The 20947-nt window shown below is 53.6% G+C and overlaps 1 protein-coding gene across 1 annotated transcript in view; it reads right to left on the bottom strand.

Annotated features, from left to right (window-relative positions):
* Positions 1–20947, bottom strand: part of SIM2 (SIM bHLH transcription factor 2) — a 45468-nt gene that overhangs the window by 985 nt on the left and 23536 nt on the right. Inside the window, exons 6-10 of the mRNA XM_065876505.1 lie at positions 19727–19926; positions 15257–15363; positions 4110–4257; positions 2620–2788; positions 1689–2097 (exon numbers count right to left, since the gene is read on the bottom strand). Of these exons, the coding sequence (XP_065732577.1) occupies positions 1689–2097; positions 2620–2788; positions 4110–4257; positions 15257–15363; positions 19727–19926 (1033 nt within the window). The remainder of the gene's footprint in view (positions 1–1688; positions 2098–2619; positions 2789–4109; positions 4258–15256; positions 15364–19726; positions 19927–20947) is intronic.

Raw genomic sequence — 20947 nt, 5'->3', positions numbered from 1 at the left:
AATTAAAGTAATAACCATCGTCACTAATTAGATGTCTGCAATCAATTGGCTCCCCCCACCTCTCATTTTTTTAAAATATTTATTTATTTACTTATTTGGTTGCACGGGGTCTTAGTTGTGGCATGCAGGATCTAGTTCCCTGACCTCGGATCGAACCCAGATCCCCTGCATTGGGAGCGTGGAGTCTGAACCTCTGGACCACCAGGGAAGTCTTTTTTTTTTTTTTTTAACCTTAAGACATCCTTCCTCTTCCTTTAGTATCAAAAAGTCTAGGAGGTCGATCACAAACTGCCCCCAGTTGGCATCTTTGGTCCGTTTTTTTACCAAGTGACTGACAAATGAAGTGGTTATTAAGCTCTTTCACTTTCAAAATAGCAATTTAAAAAATCAAATACTGTGTTATCTCATTGGTCAACTCCCACACACACACAAAAATAATCTTTTCAACCCAGTCTCAAGTGGATAGTATTTTCAGCTGTTATGAAAACCCTTTGCTTTGTTCTTTTCCCTTGGCCCTTCCTTGGTTATTTGAGGGATCCCATGCGCTGATGGGTGCTGGGGATTCAAATCTCTGGACTGCCTGAGGCCAAAAGGCAGAGCTGCACTGCCCTGGCTGCTGGTGTGTTCTTTTTTAAACTGGCTACTTTTGAGAAACATGTCCTGTTAATCTCCAAGAAGGTTAGATTTCTCCTGGGATCTAGCCCTCCTCCTGTCTATGGAGACCAAATTTATCTCACAGGCTTGTAAAGACTGGGTCACAGCACAAAGCAAGAGGTTCACAAAGCAGCCCCAGGAGCAGCAGAGAGCCCCAGCTGCCTGCAAAGAGAGAAAGGTGGGAGGGGGACTCCAGGGAGCTCTCCTTACACAGGTGACTCTTCTCTGGAATTTAGTGGTCCCCGCAGGACATTTGCACAAACCTCGTCTACAGTCTGAGCAGTAGTTAGGTCTGGGTGAAACAGGAACACACCCCGCTGAGCTAACCCTCAATCCCCACCTTCTACCCTCTGCCTGGGATTGTCCCAAGGAGCAGGCAGGAGACTGCTGGGCCTGGGGCAGCTGGTGGCACCTCCACAGAGGACCTCTGCTCCCCTGCCCCCAGGAGGAGCTGGCTGTGTGCCAAGCCCTGCGGTAGGCAATTGACATGGCCTATGTTCCTGTCTTACAGATGAAGAAACTGAGTCCTGGAGGGTTTGTGCTATTTGCCCTGGGGTGGTGAGTGGCGTTTCCGTCCCTGAGCCTGTGGCCTGTGATTTTCCACCACCGCTTCCCACACTTCGAAAACTGGCATGGGAAGAAAACCAATAGTGTTCCACGTTCATTTCTGGGTGGAGTAGAAAGTAATCTTATAAAATAAATATAGCCGGGGGTTCTCAGTACATAGGAAAATCAGTTTGCTTCCCTTTTGGGGAGCAAACGGGGCCAGGATTTTTATGGAGGGTGGCCAAACACCCAGTTTCCTCTGCCCTTTACACTGTCCCTGGTGCCACGAGGCACACCGGCTCAGTTGCCCAGCTTTCAGCACCCTCGTGAAGCGCTCTCAGTGAGGGCAGGAAAGCACAGCCATTCCCACTTAGAAGCAGAAAAAAAGGGAAAGTTTGCCCACAGTGTGAGGGTTCTTTTTCCATCTGCCACCCACCGACAGCGCTGTGCACAGCCCTGCCCCCTTCCCTCGTGCAAACATGACCCACCTTCGTAGTTTGGCACAAGGCTGTGCCGAGCAGGGTTCACCGGCGGCTCGGAAAGGCTTTTAGCTGGAGACTGGCTGCCCGGCACTAGGGGGTTGGCATAGTGCCACTGGCACTCGCCGCTGGCTGGCAGCGTGCTGAGCAGAAAGCGTGCCACCTCGCACGGGGATCCTTGGGGCTGCCCGAACTTGGCCGGCAACATTGGCTTTTTGCTGCTGAAGACGTGAGAGTCCAGAGGGAAGTGTCCGTAATGGTAGGAGAAGGGCAGGCTGTAGGACGGGGCGTACAGAAGGTCACCGCCTTCTGAATGGAGCTGCTGTTCTGGGGGAACTGGGGTGTGGACGGGGGGGCTGGCTCTCCAGCTTCCGAGCTGGCCGCATTCCAGTTTGTCCATTTGGAACGAGCTGTATTGCTGCCGAGCAAAAAAGACGGATGAAGGGCTCACCGAGGGGCCGGCGGCCAACTGCTTTCCGATCCTGTAGTGCCCGCCCCATCCCAGGGCTGGGCCCACCCCGGCCCACCGGGGACAGGTGCCCAGGAGACAGCACCCCAGCGACCCACCCTCTGGGTGGAAAGAGATCTCCTCACCCCAAGTGACAACACACCAGATACATGCAGCCACCTGTGCCTTCTGAGAGCTTGCAAAAGACTTTGAGAGAGAGGGAAGGTTTGCATTAAAATCAAATGCTATGGAAACACGAGGCACCAGTGTTCTGAGCCACGTTTACATGGATTCTAGCAGCTGATCAGCCTCCCCAGTGTAGTCTGTTTCCTAGACCTGACTCATCCCCCTGGACGTTAGCTCTGCCTGCCTTCCCCAGGCTGCGTCTCCACCCTGTGGGCGGGACATCCCAGGGAAACTCCCGGGCTGGGAGACCCCTGAGTGCGATCAGAGGTGCCCAGGTGCCCCGAGCCCCTGCAGGTGGTGTGTTACCTGTGGGGGGTAAGGGTTTGTTCTCAGCTTTGTCTTCATCTTCGTGTTTTTGGGTTTAGCTAATTTCCTAGTTTCTTGTGAGGTAGACAAGGCGGTCCTCCAGGAGTCCTGGGACTTGGATGTGGACACCTGGTCCAGGGACAACTGCAGTTCCTTGTATTCGATGTCCCTGAGGAACAAAAGAGCGGGACAGGTCATGTCCACGGGCTGTGAGGAAGGGTGGGCTCCGGGACCGTCCCCAGGGCGAGTTCATTTGAGAAGCTCCACTGTGTCGTTTCCACTAAGTGGATGGGGCTGGGGTTCCAGGGACGGCCCACCCTCGTTATAAAAGCCACCCCACAGCCTCGAGCTCAGAGCCCCCGGGAGATGCCGAGTGATGTCAGTGTTCTTCGGCAGGAAGAGAGGGAGCGCAGTATGGCTCTCTCCCACCGCGTGAGCCCCACGCACGTTTCCTGCGGACACCATTCGCCACTAGGCAGGGTGTCAGGGCACAAAGGAAAAGACAGAAATGCTACTGATCAGTGTAAGTGTCTGTGGCCCAGCTGCTTCCCTGTTTAGCACCAGGGAGGTGTGAGTGGGGACCCTTGGCGGTCCAGGAGCCTGGCTTCCAGCCTTGTCCACTTCCACACCAGGGGCCCATTCCTGCCCTAAAGAGCCAACTCGGCACCGTCAGATTCTCAGGAGGGGAAGCTGCCCAGAGCCCCAGCCCCAGCCCACGTGGGCCTGTTTGCTCAGGTAGAATCATTAAGGGACTAAAATGCTTTCTCCCGTACAGTTTTGCTAAAATCACTCTAGCCCTAAAAAAAACACCACCTACCTCTCACCCCGCCCCAAACCCCCAGGAACCTGGCACTCACTCTGTGAAAGAACGGAGAGCCTAAAACCTCACTGCATTAGAGAGGACCCTGTTCAGGGTGGGGCTGGGTGCAAAGTGATGTAACAAACACATAATAGCCACGGTGGGTGGAGAGGAACATATGGTCCCAGGTAGACTTAGGTCCTGTTGCTTCTACTGGTCTTAACTGCGACTGAACTTAACGTTCTGGAGTTTTAAAGGCGCTAAATATTCACAATCATTTACAACAGGCTACGTAGGAAGACAAGGAAAAAATGGGAGATGGCCCCTGTCTCAAATGGCAGAAGCAGCAGGATGACCTAAATGTCTGTGGCCCCAAAGGTCCGGGATGCGCATCCCCTTTCCATCCTGTTCAAGGTGGGGGGCATCGCCCGCCTGCCCTCTGCCCACTCACCCCCCTCACCCGGGGCCGCCGATCCCACCCTCAGCCTCGGGGCACACCCGGCCCTCAGTGCTGATACAGGAATCCTTCAGCCCTTCCCAGACAACCAGATTGTTCAGTAAAACAAAACAGGAGACAAATGAACAGTTCCAGAAAGACAGAGGGAGAGAGAGATGGTGCTTCTGGGAGCGATCTGATGAGGGCCGGGGGAGAAGGAGAGAGCAAGGAGAGAAACAAATGCGTCTGACTTACGTGAGGACATAATTGACACTCACGATGCAGTGGGGCCGGGACGAGCGGCTGTTGTGCACGACGGTGGCGCAGCTCTGCACCCACACCCAGCCGCCAAGCTTGGACAGCAGCCGGTAGTACTTGGTGGTGACCTGGCCCTTCACCAGCACTGCAAGCACAAGATGACATGAGTCCTGGGGAACGATTAGGCGGCCCTTCACCCGCCTTGGAGGAGGCTGCCCCCGCGGCTGACCTCCAGCCCAGGTTCTGGACCTTTCTGGGGTCAAGGACACCTTTGAGAACTTGACTAAGGGAGTGGGATTGCAAGATTTTTGCCTGCGATTTCGCGGGGTCCATGGAGCAACTTCTCCCCTCCCCTGTGAAGAACTCGAATTTAATTGTCACTGCTTTCACTGGGAGAAGCAATTCGTCCCCAGACAACACTGGCACCTGGCAGAGTGATAATATCGGTTTTGTTTTTTAGTTTCCAAAATGCCATAATTACGTTATAATCCCCCAAACTCATAATAGGCGGAAGGAAGGGTGTGTGTGTGATGTAGTTATTTAAACCCAATAGTAAGTTAAGAGCATCCAACGGAGTGTCACGTTGTTGCTGATTTTCGCCGTTCCCCAGAACATGTGTGTCCGCACAGTGAAACTGTTACTCGATTGCCATTTGTACTTCTTCCCATCAACCCTAGTTTTCCCTGGGCCCACGAATTTCCTACGACGCTCACGTAGGAGAGACCTCTACGTGGCTATGTAATTTCTGAAAGCTGGGCCTGCGGGCCCATCTTCTATGCAGGGCTACAAACTCTGGACCTCTGGGCAGCCCACTTCCAAAGCCTCCAGGGGCACCTAAACTGCATTGATTCCCCTCAGGGCCTTCGGGAGAGCAGGGGGCGTGCTGTGGGGGGGAAGGTGAATTGGTGAGGTCCTTCTGGATCCACAGCCCATACCCCTTGACACACCAATTTCATATCTAGGAGTTACTCCTACGTGAATTATGAGTAATGCAAAGAAAGACTCACGGGCAAAGAGATTCCTTGAAGTCCTGCTTATAATTCAGGAGAAAAGGAAGGGGAGACTTACCTGTCTAATAATAGGGAAGAGGGTATATAAGTGATGGGGTACCAAGCAGTCACTAACATGACGATTGATAAGAATTTGTAATATGACGGGGAATACACATGACACAACGTTAAATGAAGGAAAGACAAGACTCAACTGCATACCGTATAATCCTAATTATGAAAAAGTGTGCGTACACACACACACACACACACACACACATATACACGCCCAACTAACTGTGATCTTGGACAAGTTACTAACTCCCTGTGCCTCGGTTTCCCCGACTACAACAGGAAGATAATCACAGTCCCTACACCGTCGGCTGCTCTGAGGGTTAGAGCGTTCGTGTGAAGATTTAGAACGGTGGCAGACTTGCGCGAAGGACTCGACATACTAGCTGTCGTTTATCAGACTGGTGAAATTACAGGTAGTTTTCATTTTCTTTTCTTGATTTTCTGAATTTCCAACAAGGAGGGGGTATTCGTTTTATAATCAGAATGAAATTTTAGTGAATTTTCACATGGGTAAGCAGTCTGTCTGGGAGTGGGAAGTGGAAATACAACGTCTATGAGGCCCCACACCCCCTAGGGATGAAGCCAGGGTCAAACGTGTAACCACCGTCCAGCCCAGACGCCGAGGCCAGGCTCTGGAACAGCGCAGGACCAGATCTTTTCTTCCCAGGCTTACCATCGGCATGTCCCTGGACTCAGCTGGCAGAGGTAAGATCATGCTGAAGGGTGTAGCCCATGCTGGTAGGAAAGAGCCTCTACAGTGCCTCTTTTCCTTGCGAGGATTGCTTTTTTAACAACGAAATACAAGGTCCCTATTTCCAGCTCATTTTCGCATACACTGCCTCATTTACCCCCCTACACACACCCGTGGCAGGTGGGCATCACCAGGAAAACGGAGCTCGAGGACATGGCTGGGGCCCAAGCCACGTCCTCTGACTCCCATTTCTCAGGGGCCATTGTGTGAGGAGGGGGCAGCGGCCTCTCGAAGTTTCTGTGTAGCTACTTATGGGGGTGGGTGTGGGCCAATGTTTAGGGGAGACTCAGTTAACCAATTTGTTTATGGCCCCCAAAGAGAGGCAACATGATCAAACTGAGGTCCCATCTGTGGATTTCCCGAGATGTCATTCTTTCTTCAACAGAAACACCTGTTAATCTCTTTGGCTTTGATCTCAAGGATCTCTATTCCTTGCAGTGTTCGTAAGGCCCCTGGGACTATGACATTATACTTTTCCTTTTTCTTATACTTCCCCTTATTTCTTATAATATTCCTAAAATCTCTCCATAATCATCTTAAGCTGAATGCAATGACTATTGGAATATTTATCCCAAATATTTTATATTAGGATTCGAATGGCAGGATTTGCAGAGATTTTATTAGCGCTGACCCTCCCTGAGTCTTCTACGATGAAGCTTTAGATACAGAGACCAAACAAACATAGATGTAGTTTTTTGTTTGTTTGTTTTGCGGTACACGGGCCTCTCCCTGTTGTGGCCTCTCCCGTTGGGGAGCACAGGCTCTGGACGCGCAGGCTCAGCGGCCATGGCTCACGGGCCCAGCCGCTCCGCGGCATGTGGGATCTTCCCAGACCGGGACACGAACCCATGTTCCCTGTATCGGCAGGCGGACTCTCAACCACTGCACCACCAGGGAAGCCCGATGTAGTTTTTTTTTAATTTTTTGGGGTTTTTTTTGCTTCTCTGTGACCCATGGCAATAATCAGCATATCAATCCAAGGGGAAATCCTAGACACTTAGTCACAACGTTCTTCGGTTTGCTCTAGCTCCTCATCCCATCTGTTGAATGTAATAATCTGTCTGAAGGATCCCAGGCCAGAGTGCTAAGAAGCAAGGCCCTGCTTGCGGTAGTTAGTGGTGCATGGGGGCAGGGAGGAGATGTTCCCTAAGCTGTCAGCTCCTGCAGGCAGAGGCCCTGCCCTTGCACCTTCCTCTGGAATGCAGCATCTCTGACATCCAGGGGATCCACGCCCAGATGAAAGCCAGTGGTCACAGTTTTCCGAGGCCGCTCTGGAATGGAACGTCTACTTCCACAAATACACTATCCAGAAAAATAGATGGCTTTCCTGGTTCTTCCAGAATTCCTCCTGGTTCCAGAATCTTTCCTGGAGGCATAGCCACGTCAACGAGCTGGCCTCTGGAAGGAAAGGAAACTTTGGCCTCAAGCATAATATCCATCTCTGTTTTGAATTTTAAGAGCTGAAAAGGACACCAAAAATGCCTGTCGTGGGTTGAATAGTGTCCCCCCAAAAGACATGTTCTAGATTCTAACCCCTAGAACATGCAAATGTGACCATATTTGGGAAAACGGTCTTTGTAGATGTAATTAAGGATCTCAAGGTTCTATCATTATAATAACAAGTGTCCCTATAAGAGACAGAAAAGGAAAAGACACAGACACACAGAGGGAGATGGAGGCAGAGACCGGGGTTTGTGGCCACAAGCCAAGGACCACTGGCAGTCACCAGAAGCTGGAGGAATCAGGAAGGCTCGTCTCCCAGAAGCTCCATAGGAAGCATGACCCTGCCGACACGTTGACCTCCAGGACTGTGAGCCAGTACACTGCTGCTGTTTCACGCCACTCAGCTTGTGGTATTTGGTTACGGCCGCCACAGGAAACTAACCACCCCTGTGGGGAAGATGTAAGTGCAATCCCCGTGCTCTTCCTGGCTCTCGTCTCTGCCAGCAGAGCCTCAGGGAGAGCACAGTCAGCGAGACTGGAGACAAGCCACGTGGTCCTTTGGGGAGTGGGTCTCCGTGTCCTTGACCCCCCCATGCCCCTGCTCTACACCTGGGGCTGGAGGGAGTTTGGTCACTGAGACCTGGAAAGCCCGGGGGGGAAGAACTTCCAGGGGGCTGTATTGTGCAACATCTGCAAAGTGACACTGACCACAGAAGATGGGCTCAGCCAGACGCATCAAGCCACACCTATAAATGTCCAAACTGCTCCCAGGGAGCAGGACAGCGTGTAGATCGCACTGTGCTTTCTAGTATCGATTATTTCCCGTTTCATTGCTCATGGCTCCCCCCTTAATGCACAGGCTCCCTGCACCTTCGTCAGGAAGACAAAGCTGCTTCTACCTCCAGACTCTTTCAGAGGGGAGCATCTAGAAAGGATCTGCATATGAATTAAACTCCATCATCCATTTCCAGTCCAGAGGCAAGAGAGGCCAGTGGTGGAAGCCAGCCTCCCTGTGAATGTCAATCAAAACTCCTCACGGTAGATTGGAAACTTCTTTCAACTGTATTTTCTATTTGAAGACCTTTGTCCCTGTTCCACAGTTGTGCTACAGAGTGGTTGCAAGCTGACACCCCATGGACTGCATGTGTCCACAGATGTGCTTTGCTGGTGGCATGGTGTTGCTGTTACCCAGAATGCCTTTGGCTGGGTCATGTGTTCTCCAGTTAGCCACAAGCTCCACCACTCCATATTGCCCCATCTGCACCCACTCATACATTCATGTTACATGTCCAGCCCCATAAACATTTGAGTTTGTGGCCCCTGTACGTCATTTAAAGTGCATTTTCCATGGGTCTACACCAGCCATCCTATAATTTTGTTATAACAGTTATTGCTTGAAATATGTGGACCACATATTCAGGCTCCAAAGCCTTTCTGTGACATTGAAATGTTTTCATAGCTGGACACAGCCTGTGTTCTCTTTGGCATTTGGGCTTGGCCCACTCTGGACAGGGTCCTACCTAGAGAACTAGGTGAAATTCATAACTACTTTGGATGAACAGCCGTGCAGACGTCATGGTTCTTCTAAAACACTGTTGTCCACAAGAATCCTGCCGGGTGTCCCTGACACACATCTTCAAGTTTACAGATATTGACCCCCTCCCCAGCCTGTGCACCAGGCTGCCCCCTGCCCACCCCGAGGACCTGCAGGTCAAGCCCCCCATATACAAAAGTCTCCCAAATGCTTTGCAAAGGGAGCAGGGAGGCAGGCCCCAGCTGGGAGGACCTTCCCAAGGCCACAGGACAGGGCTGCTAGGGCCTCCCCTCAGCCACCAGGAGGCAGTGAGCCAGGAACGAGCTGGGAGGGTCCAAGACATTCTCTAGAGGATCCCCTAGAGGATCTCCTTACAGAAGGTTCTGGGGAAAGCCCTGGCACAGACTCACTTGGAGAGCTCAGCTGGGAATGCCCAGGACCTCACTGACCAGAGGCTGAGGTGCCGGGGCCATCCCAGCCCCCATCTAGCTGGCCCCTGGAAGCCTGTGCTCCCCCAGACCACAAGGGCCAGCCCCGCTCCTGTTCACGAGGCTGACTTTCTGGAAGGCGCTGATTCCCTGTCTTGCGGGGCTGAGCTTTCTTCGGACCTCGTGGACGCCTGCTGCCGGTTAAGATAATGTTTTGAAGAATGTGTGGAAACCATATGGCTGACCACGGTCCTGCAGAACCACCACTTGTTACGTCCAATGAGGCCTCTAGCAGAGCCCTTCGCCTGGCTCCTGGGTTTCGGACACCGATGTGGAGAAAGCGTGGCCCGGGCAAACAGCACAGTGAGCTTCCTTGGGTCCTGGGTGTCGGCAACTGTTCGTTTTCTTCCTAAGCCGAGTTACCTGATCAATTGCCAAGACAGTCGGTCTGTACGTTTCACAGGACCAGGAGGCTCCCTGGGGGCCTTGGCGGCCTGAGGGGCCCAGCGGGTGGGTCACCGTGGCCGCCTTCGGCTGTGGTACATGGAGGGGAAGCAGTCAAAGCCGCGTGGGTGCCCAGGCCCCGGGGGCATCCCCAGGCCAGCTCCGGCTGTGTTCCGATTGAAGGACTCGAGGTCCAGTCGCCAGGGGCCACTGCGGGGGCCCGAGGGGAGCCTGCAGGGCGGGAGGCTCGACCGGGCCCCTGAGCCACCAGAGCAGCCGGCAACAGGACCGAAAAGTCACCTTGTGAAGGGACGCGTCCCACCTTCTCGGTCCCCTCACCTGCCCTCCCCAAGCCGGGATGTCCAGCTAAGCTGTGGGGATGGGACCGTGCCCACCACTCAGGCGAGGCTGAATTACGTCCTCTCCTCAAATTCACATGTTCACATCCCAACCCCAGGACCTCAGGACACGGCTGCGTCTGGAGACGGGGCCTTCAAAGAGGTGATCAGGTGAAATGAGGCCACGTGGGTGGGCCCTGACCCAGTATGACTGTGTCCTTAGAAGAAGAGGAGAATACGACCCAGACACACACGGAAGGGAGAGCACGTGAGGACACAGGCCGGGCGTCTACACAGCAAGGAGAGCAAAGAAACCAGCCCTGCCGACTTCTTGACCTTAAGCCCGGTCTGGAGCGTTTCGTTCCCCCGCCTGCGCTGATTGGCAGACCACACAGCACGTGGGCAGCACGGGGGATAGCGCTGTCCGGAAGCAAGAGGCCGGCCCGCCTGGGCACCGAGCCGGGGGTGGAAACAGAACCGGACAGAGTGCGGGGCTCGCCTCAGCCCTCACGGGGCGGGAGCTTCAGTGTGGACGACGCTCCGGCCACCCAGCAGGGGCCCTGCACAGTGGGAACAACAGGCCCCCAGAGAGGGCACAGCCACGCGCGCAAGGAAAGGCGAGGGGCAGCCTGTGGAGGGACGGTGCCTCACGGAGCCAGGGAGGGGACGAAGCTGAGGACACGCAGTGAAGAGGTGGACCTTCACTCGAGACTGGCCGCCTCACACCCCTGCCCCCACCACAGACGCCCCAGAAACTTCCAGAGGCCCCACCTCCAGCCCAGGCTCCCCCCACCTGGCCTCAGGCCCCCCAACCTGGCCTCAGGCCCCCCTCCCCGCTGAGGCCCCATCTCCACTCTGAGGCCCCATCTCCACCCTGAGGCCCCACATCCACCCTGAGGCCTCGCATCCACCCTGAGGCCCCATCTCCACCCTGAGGCCCCACATCCACCCTGAGGCCCCATCTCCACCCTGAGGCCCCATCTCCACCCTGAGGCCCCACATCCACCCTGAGGCCCCATCTCCACCCTGAGGCCCCATCTCCACCCTGAGGCCCCATCTCCACCCTGAGGCCCCACATCCACCCTGAGGCCCCATCTCCACCCTGAGGCCCCACATCCACCCTGAGGCCCCATCTCCACCCTGAGGCCCCATCTCCACCCTGAGGCCCCACATCCACCCTGAGGCCCCATCTCCACCCTGAGGCCCCATCTCCACCCTGAGGCCCCATCTCCACCCTGAGGCCCCACATCCACCCTGAGGCCCCATCTCCACCCTGAGGCCCCACATCCACCCTGAGGCCCCATCTCCACCCTGAGGCCCCACATCCACCCTGAGGCCCCATCTCCACCCTGAGGCTCCACATCCACCCTGAGGCCCCATCTCCACCCTGAGGCCCCATCTCCACCCTGAGGCCCCACATCCACCCTGAGGCCCCACATCCACCCTGAGGCCCCATCTCCACTCTGAGGCCCCATCTCCACCCTGAGGCCCCACATCCACCCTGAGGCCCCATCTCCACCCTGAGGGTCCACATCCACCCTGAGGCCCCACATCCACCCTGAGTCCCCATCTCCACCCTGAGGCCCCACATCCACCCTGAGGCCCCATCTCCACCCTGAGGCCCCATCTCCACCCTGAGGCCCCATTTCCACCCCGAGGCTCCACATCCACCCTGAGGCCCCATCTCCACCCTGAGTCCCCATCTCCACCCTGAGGCCCCATCTCCACCCTGAGGCCCCATCTCCACCCTGAGGCCCCACCTCCACCCTGAGGCCCCATCTCCACCCTGAGGGCCCATCTCCACCCTGAGGCTCCATCTCCACCCTGAGGCCCCACATCCACCCTGAGGCCCCATCTCCACCCTGAGGCCCCATCTCCACCCTGAGGCCCCATCTCCAACCTGAGGCTCCATCTCCACCCTGAGGCCCCACTTCCCCCTGAGGCTGTTCTTTGGCTGAGCCCCTGGCAGATAAGGGGTACAACACCCCAAGAGCAGCCTCAGCCAATGCCTGGAGTGTATAAATACCCCCACTCCCTCTCTCCTCAGTGCCACAGCTGAGGCAGGTGTCCTGGCCTCCTAGGGTCCCCGGGGGATTGAGGGCCGGTGGCCTGTGGCAGCAGCCGCCGGACACGCCCCTTCGATGGCTCCCTCCCTTCCGCACCTCACTTCCCATTCACTGCCCCTGCTTCAGCCACTGTCCAAATAAACTACTGCCCTTGAACCTCAGACTCAGCTCCTGTGTTTTAAGGAAATTAAACAGATGCCAAGCAGCCCTGGGCGGGGGGAGGCAGGAACGGGAAGCCCGGGAAGGAGAGTGAGGCCACAGGGACCACCGGACAGAGAGATTTCAAAATCTCCCGAACAGCACGCCCTGAAGACCCGCCTCCAAACACCTACCCTGGTTGCAGACTGTCTTCCCTTTCCTCGTCCAGCTCTGGAGGGGAAGTAACATTCTGGGAAGCGTGCCGGCTGCCCTGAGGGACGTCTGGAGACGGTTCCAAGGCTGGAGCCGAGGCTGAGCTCCGGGAGACCCACTCCCACCCGACGCGTGGGTAGAGGCCTCGGCTGTTTCCGGCTGTCACTCGGCTTTCGTTGACATGGGGGGGGGGCAGGGAAGCTGGTGGAGGGGAGACGGGTGGAATCCGAAGCCACACCTGCCGTCCCCTGGCCTCGCTGCCCTGTGCTCTGCACCTGCTGCCCCCGCGGTGGTTTCTTGGCCACAGTGAAGGTCAGAGTCACAGCACAGTAGCAATCATTGCCAAGACTGCTATTTTCTGTTTTCTTTGATTCACCAATTCTAGCTCATCTGGCAAAGCCGTGCTCCCTCTGGTATGTAAACCCTCCGCCTTTTCTGCGTGTCCCTTGGAAGCCCGTGGGCACCTTCCCTCTCAGGGACCTTGCAATAATCGCAAAGTCTGGAAATCCCCAATTCCAAATGAAGTGAGGTGAATTCATCACGTAAATCACAGGAGACCTCTCGAATAAACCCCCCCCCGGCAGGTTTAGGAAGTCAGATGAGCTCAGGAAGACGGGGGCCCCTGGTGGACAAGTTGAAGACCCATCGTGTGGTCAGGACCACTGAAGGCCTGAGCACCCAATGGCCTGTCCCACCCACAGACAGGCCTCTCCACCTCCCAGCCTCACCTGGCCCACCTGGCCCAGCTCCCCTCTGGTTCCTATGCGAAAAGCATCTGGTTCATGTCAGGGACACGGCAGCCTCCCACCGGCCACCACCATGGGCTTCATTACATTTCCAAAACACAAGTTGAATTTGTTCCCCCTGAAAAACCCTGTGCTCCTCTGTTAGCCATGCAATGCGAGAGATGAAAAGTGGTATTTGAAACAAAGACTAGTTCCGTGAGCTTCCTTTCTCTGCGCTTACAGGCTACTTTCCCACAGTGCAGCCCTGCTTTGAAAAATAACTCTCCCTTCGTGTAATTCAACGGTTTGCTTTCAACTCCTGTGCTGGAGAGAGAGGCTCACCGTGCTCCTCCTTCAGGGGACGGGGCTGGGACCCCCAGGGCTGGGGCTTTTCCTCGGACACCCTGACAGTGGCAGGGAGGTGTGGAGCTGTGAACCCTCCCATTTGCTCCCCTGCCCACGCCCCCCCCCCCCCCACTGCCTGTCCTTCCCTCTAGACTGTTCCGTGGTGCACAGCCTCCAGGAGGTGCCTCTTCCACCCCCCTTACTCCAGAGCACACGTTCCCAGCGGCTCCCCTCTACCACCCGCCCTGCCTTTCAGGTCTCCCGAAGACCTAATTCTGTAATTGACACTTCCTACCCCGTTTACACAAGGAAGATTTCTAGCTCCCGTATCAGTGACCTGACCTACGGAGCCCTTCTAAACACTAGGCAACTGCTTCTTCCCAAACTGGGCTTCGAGAAGGTCAGGGACGTTTACATGAGATCATGATTTGGCCATTTTTTAAAAAAAAAAAGACATAAAAAGCTGCTCACAACTCCACGTATTTCCATGCACAGGGGCTTTTCCATGCTGTTGTGAATTACAAGGAGCAGAAAAAAGCTGATGGCGTCTGCCCAGCCAACCTCCTGGTTGTCACAACAGGAGGTTGTGCCCTTAGTGACTCGCGAGAAGAGCAATACCCTAGTAACTGCTGGGCTAACTGAGTCCCAGTTGTCACCAAACGGCCAGGCAGATGGCGTGGCCGAGGATTGAGCAGCCCTGGGACCCGTCGCCCAGCTGCAACCAACACCAGCATCTTGTCCTCTGATGCCTCTTAGTCAACACACAGCAAGAAGGAGGACGTGCCACCCGGGCCACATTGCAGAAGATCTGGCTCCCCCAGCCCCCCGTACCCCGTTAACAAGCACCCCTGGACCGGCCATTAGCATGGTGGGGTTGGACGGCGGGAAGATGAGGTATTCTACTGCATCCCAGTTATTTGCTGCCTCGATTTGGTTCTACAAGAAAAGTGTTACTTCTTTCACCATTTCAGTGACGAGCGCCTCCACCCTCCCATCCAGATGTTCCCCAAACTTCCTCTGTTGACAAATGGAATACTGTTGGTTTTCTCTTTCTACGTGGACTTCTCCCATCCTAGAAACCTGTGGTCTCCCTGAGCTTCCCAACCAATGATGGACAGCGGTTGGAGGCCGAATTCACTGGATTCAGCTCCCAGCTATGTTGCCTCCTTGCTGTGTGACCATAGGCAAGTGGCTTAACCTCTCTGAACCTCGGCATCCTCAACAGCAAAGGGAGGATCGTGAACATGAGAACCTCCCTCACTTGGTTGGTAATGGATTTAATCACTTAAACAAACAAGTGCCGGACATTAGTAAGGGCCCTGTAAGTATCAGTTCTTCTACTGCTGTTGTCGTTATCCACAACTGCTATCCAGACGTCATAGAGAAATTTAGGTTCCAAATCCATAATCTATTGAATAGAATCCAGCAACTTCCAAATCATCCCACACCTGCCAGGGTTTCACTGGATAGTTGAGAAGTGACAATAAGTGCCTGTGCTGAAAGCGAGGGCTACCTGGAGACAGGCTTGATGTTTAAGATTCGTGGGTACATGATGGGTAGTTATTGCATCAAACAAGGGACGCTGCCCCCACTCTGTCCTCAGCGCTCCCTCCCAGGCTGCCAGGGCTCCTGGCCAGGGTGAGCACAGTACTCACAGAGGTGGTGCGCATATCGCAGGTGGAAGACGTCGCAGCCGTGCACGTGATGGTACAGGGTCTTCTCGATCAGGTCCTGTGGCTCGTACCCAGTCAGCTCCGTCACCCTAGGGGAGGGCAGTGGCTCCGTGAATTACAATGCCCTGCAGATTGCGTTTCATTTAAACTAACATTGGTTTTTCCAACTAATCAAGTGCTAAAAGGCTTGGGGGTGGGTGGAGAGAGTGTTGATTTTGGAAACTGAGAATGATCTTTTTTTTACAAGAAAGTCTATGAGCTCCAGCCCAGTGCACGACACATCACTCTTCACGAGCAGGAATGTCCTTCTGAAGCCACTGGCTGGAAGGTTTGGGATGGCTCAAAACGGTCAATACCTTTTCAAGGTGAAGCCTATCAGAGGATGCTTAAGAGTGGACCTGATACTGATACTGGGAGGAGCTACCAAGGTGAGACAGAGCCCACTCGCTGGGGTTTTTTTGGGGGAAAGTCCGGTGTGAAAGTTTTAAAAATTATTCTGGTAAAATATGCATGACATAAAATTTACCATTTTAAAGTGTACAATTCACTTGTATGACCATCACCACTTCCATTTCCAGAACATTTTCATCACCCCGAACAGAAACTCTGCACCCATTAAACAATAACCCCCCCACTTCCCCCTCCCCAAGTCCCTGGCAACCTCTCTTCTACATTCTATCTCTAGTAATTTGTGTCCTCTAGATATTTCCTCTGAGTGGAGGGATGCAATATTTGACCTTTTGTGCCTGGCTTCTTTCACTTAACATGTTCTCAAGGTTCATCCATGTTGTAGCATCTACCAGAATGTCGTTCCTTTTTTGTGGCTGCATAATATCCTGTTTTATGTAGATACCGCACTTTTTTTCATCCTTTCACCTGATGATGAAAACTCGGGTTGGTTCCACATCCTGCCTGTTGTGTGTGCGAACCCGTAACCCTCCACTCCACGCTGGACACTGTTACCTGGCACAGCTGGTCTCAGGATGATGCTCTGATGATTGGGTGATTCCTGCAGGTGGGATTTAGGGAGTAACTGGAGACGTTTAAGACTCCTATCGGTGGAGGACTGTTTTCCCCCAGAAACTAGTATAATGACACCCCAAACTCTTGTGACTGAAGGTAGGGCTTATTGAACTCGCTGTGGAAATGGAAGCATTCTCCCTGGGCTTATTCACCATTGCCCAGTTTTTATTCTTATCGAGCCCCAGGCATATTCATTTCCCACTTCAGTTCTTTGAAGAAGAGTGGCTCTCAGCATCCAAGACGGCATCATCGCTAGCATTTGGATCACTCCACCCGTAGGTGAAAATTGCATGTGGCCGTGGTATCGATTCCCAGGCCATGGATAACGGTGCTGGGAGCCACGCCCTCAGAGGAGGTGGCCCTAACATCTTGGTGACAGATATTCAAGAACAGATGAAAGTGGAGACGAGGGGATTCCAAAGGAGGTGAGGCCATGGTGAGAAGTCAGTGGGGACTGAGGGTGACAGGGCCTAGGGGCCCTGCTGGCCCAGATCTGAAATGTTAGCTGTAAATTAAAGGGGGAAACTTGACCTCACTTTCATTCCCTAACCCGCTCCCCTCTCTGTGGAGCTCTGCACAGGCTTTGGGTCGTAAATCTCCGTGAGCGTCATATTTCCATGGAATCACTCACTATTTGGTGTACACATTTCCATGGTGTTCCTCCAGGGCAGGAAGGAGCTGGGGCTGGAGGTGGGTAGAAAGGGAATTTGCACAGGCCAGAGCCTCTCAGGGCTCGGGGGACCTGTCCAAGGGCCACCTAGAACTTCAGGCCCCACTGGAGTCTAACTCCGTGTGGCAGGAAAATTGAGACGTCTGGCTTCCCCCCAAAAGAAAACCAGGCATCTCTACGGTGTGGGGATGAAAGAGGCTTCCCAGACCCTTTGGACGTAAAGTTTCAGAACAACGGCCCCGAATGTGTAAATGAATCAGAAACACATGTATTAAGTTTCTCATCAAAGTACACACTGGCTTTAAAAATTAAAGGAGAAGGGAAGGGTTTGGCAGGCTGCCCTCTTGTTTTTTTCCAACCCTCTAGTGTCTGAAGACCTGTCAGAGGGATTTGCCAAACCCCAAACATCGCCGGGTTCACCCATCCTTAGCAAAAGCACCAGCTACAGTTTCAAAGTGAAATACCACAAAACCCCCATGAACCAGATTTCAGGTTACGCCGAGTTCAGTTTTGTCTGGGATTATGCTGGCGGGGGGGCACCAGCTGGGCCCTCCTGCCAGGACTCCCACCCTGGCCCCTGTGACTTTGGGGCTGCTGGGCTTCAGGCCAACCCCTTGCCGTGGCTTCTGGGGTTTGGATGTGGGAGTTGACATCACCCTGCCAGGCCTTTCTACTGACCCTCTGGCACTGGGCCAGTTCTGTCCCCCAGCCCAGTGGCCTTTCAAAGACCATCGAGATGCAACCGACTGCAGACCAGAGTGTGAAGAATTCTTCAGGGCCTCCTAGACGACGGGGGTTCAGAAAAGACCTCAAGGCTTTGCTAAAAGCTTCCTGGTACTTAGTAGGAAGAACTTCACGGGCTTCTGTAGAGACAGGAAGTCCTCCTCGAGACGGCCACCTTGCTTTACTACTCACCTCGGGGGTATGGCCCTTACACCCAGAAGCAGAGGCTCCCTTCAGGAGCAAGCTGGCCTCTGAGCTAAACTCACATAACCTCCTCCGTGAAGCTCCCTGATTTGTCCCTCACGTTTCAAAGCTGAGTGGATTAAACAACTCGAGAAGACCTGAAATCTCTCCTCTTGGGGAGACGCCCCTCTTTCCTCTTCTAGAGGATTCACCAAGCCTCAGAGGCTTTTCCCAGGATGGTCAAAGAAAAACTGGGAGATAAAACAAGGGAGAAACCCGTCGTATCCTCCTCACGGGCAGCCACTCCGCCACATGTGGGATCTTCCCAGACCGGGGCACGAACCCGTGTCCCCTGCATCGGCAGGCAGACTCTCAACCACTGCGCCACCAGGGAAGAAGCCCCTGCAGTCCACTTTTCGAAGTGGCTCCTAAGTCTGGAGAGAGCTTCTCTGTCCCTGCGTGCTGCAAGGCCTACCCCACGCCCGGCTCTGGAGCAGCTCCCAGCCTCCCAGCTCCTCCCTGCAGGTGCCTCTGTCTTTACTTCAAGAAAACAGCCCTTGCCAGCGTCTGGCCCTCCCAAGAGGTGCCGGCATCTTTCCCCCAAGGGGTTATATTTCCTCTTTGCTTGGAGTTTCTGGGAGCGTGATGATGACCCTGTAAGGCCAACCCTTGTCATTTCTCTACCTCTGAATGGTTCTGAGATGCATTCACGATGAGCTAGACTAGTGTCTTCACCTCTTATCCGTAACCAGGTAAGTTTATTTTTATTCCATAAATGGGTAAGAGGATCAATTTTACGTCATGTATATTTTACCACAATTTTTAAAAAGTGAAAAAAAAATCAATACATCCTAGCTTCAGGACATACAGGAAAATGTGTGTGTGTGTGTGTGTGTGTGTGTGTGTGTAAAACTTTTCTCCCAGAAAGCTCAGCTACACACACCAAAAGTCAGGAGTTGGGTCTCTGAACACTCGTTTCCGTCTGTACAGTTGAGGAATCTTGAAGGCCAAGAGGCACAACGACTCACCTTGCAGGTATATCAGGCTTTTCACCTTTACAAATGCTTCCCATCTACTATGTAGCTTCATCTTTCCTAACATCCTTGTGAGTAGCCAAATGGGCAAAGGAAATGGAAGCCCAGGGAGGCCCCGCAGGCCTGCAGCCTGCCTCGGGGGACGCACAGACGCCTCCCCAGGCCCAGTGAAACAACAGGTCAGTGCCTCTGCCTCGTCCACCCTCCCTCCTCTCTCTGAGAGGAGATTCTCAAATTGCTGGGCCTCGCCAAGTGGGAGACAGTTCTGGGGACGCTGCAGCCTCGCCCTCCCCGTCAGCCAGAGGTGCCCTCCCAGCCCAGCTGCCGACTGGCACCTGTGGGTCCGGCCTTCCCCCCAGAGAAGGCCCCCTCTCTGCTCGCTGCCTCAGCCCTGCAGGGACCGCAGAGCTCGGCTTCCCGCCAGCTGGAGCTGGAAGCCCTCGCAGTAACACACACCGCTCAGAGTGGAGACTTTCTGTTTGTTTTAAAGTCCTACCAACTTGACGGAGACACAAGGCAGAATCCTGACCTCATGGGTCTTCAAAAGGCTAACTTTTGCCCACAACATATATTTCCAGTTCAAACTCCAGTGAGACGATGAAAATATAAACAAATAAAACAAGTACCTATAAGCTGGAGAGGCCAGCCACTCCTGGACGATTAAAGTCGATACTAATTCTTTCACTAAATCTCTTTCTAATTCATATTCTTAGTACAGCTTATTGCTTGCTACATGTTGGTTTAATAGTGTAGCTTTCAGGGGCCGGTTTCCACCATCAGAATCTTCCGGAACTCCGCAGCAGCAGATGCCAAACTCACCTGGAATCCAGGAATATCAGCTTCAGGTCGAGGCTGGCCCTGAACATGAACATGTTGCTATACAGCTTGATCTCAGTGACGGCGCTGGGCGGCAGTGACTGGCCCACGGCCACCAGCCCCACGATCTGGTAGCATGAGTCGTACAGGGACATGTCCAGCATGTACTGCCTGATCTTCAGGTAGCCACTGCAGTGTATGACCTGGGAAAGCACAGGCAGGGTCAGCTGGTGGTGCCCCAGAGGTCAGGCTGGTACCCACCGCTCCTGGCTCTGGGCCTGCTTCTTTTCTGGAACAGGTTGGAATATGCAACTGACTATGCCCAATAACTCCACAGGTGAAGACTCTCTACTATATAATGGATTTATGCATAATTAACTCATGGCCGTTGCAATCAGATGGCACAACAATGGCACTTTGGGGAGCTGAGCATTTGTTCCATAATGTTCACTTCAGTAACTGTAAAGCTCATCTCCCAATGAGGTTGAATTTCGCAATTGCTAACTTGACATTTAAATAGTTTGACAAGCTGTATCACTCCAGTAAATGAAGAGTTCTTTCAGTACAATCAAAAAAGTCCTCAGTGTTTTTTTTTTCCAGCTGTGAGGCATGCGGGATCTTAGTTCCCCGACCAGGGATCGAACCCGTGCCCCCTGCAGTGGGAGTGTGGAGTCCTAACCACTGGACCGCCAGGGAATTCCCTTAAAAAAAAGTCCTCATTTTGAACGTATGCTTATTTTATTTTATTTACTTTATTTATAATTCAAGATCTTATCCACTTGTAATAAACAAAAATCCAGCATGGAAACACTTCTAATTGTTATAGCCAAGAACCATATAGGAGAAAATGTATAGTGTTCCAAATATCAAACGGAAACATCTGTACAGCCCTAAGCTTCAATACTGAAGCATTTACACCAGTTATAGTCAGTAAAATTTTTTTTTTTTTGCGGTACACGGGCCTCTCACTGTTGTGGCCTCTCCCGTCGCGGAGCACAGGCTCCGGACGCGCAGGCTCAGCGGCCATGGCTCACAGGCCTAGCCGCTCTGCGACATGTGGGATCTTCCCTGACCAGGGCATGAACCTGTGTCCCCTGCATCGGCAGGCGGACTCCCAACCAATGCGCCACCAGGGAAGCCCAGTAAAATCTTTGAAAGGATCACGATCATCACAACAGCAGTGATGAACAGCTAACATCTTAAATCCTCTTTTCAAAAACTTTC

Source organism: Phocoena phocoena, chromosome 4, assembly GCF_963924675.1.
Source record: "Phocoena phocoena chromosome 4, mPhoPho1.1, whole genome shotgun sequence".
In the NCBI taxonomy this organism is placed as follows: domain Eukaryota; kingdom Metazoa; phylum Chordata; class Mammalia; order Artiodactyla; family Phocoenidae; genus Phocoena; species Phocoena phocoena.
The sequence above is the reverse complement of the archived record's forward strand: the minus strand, read 5'-3'. Positions and strand labels throughout refer to the sequence as shown.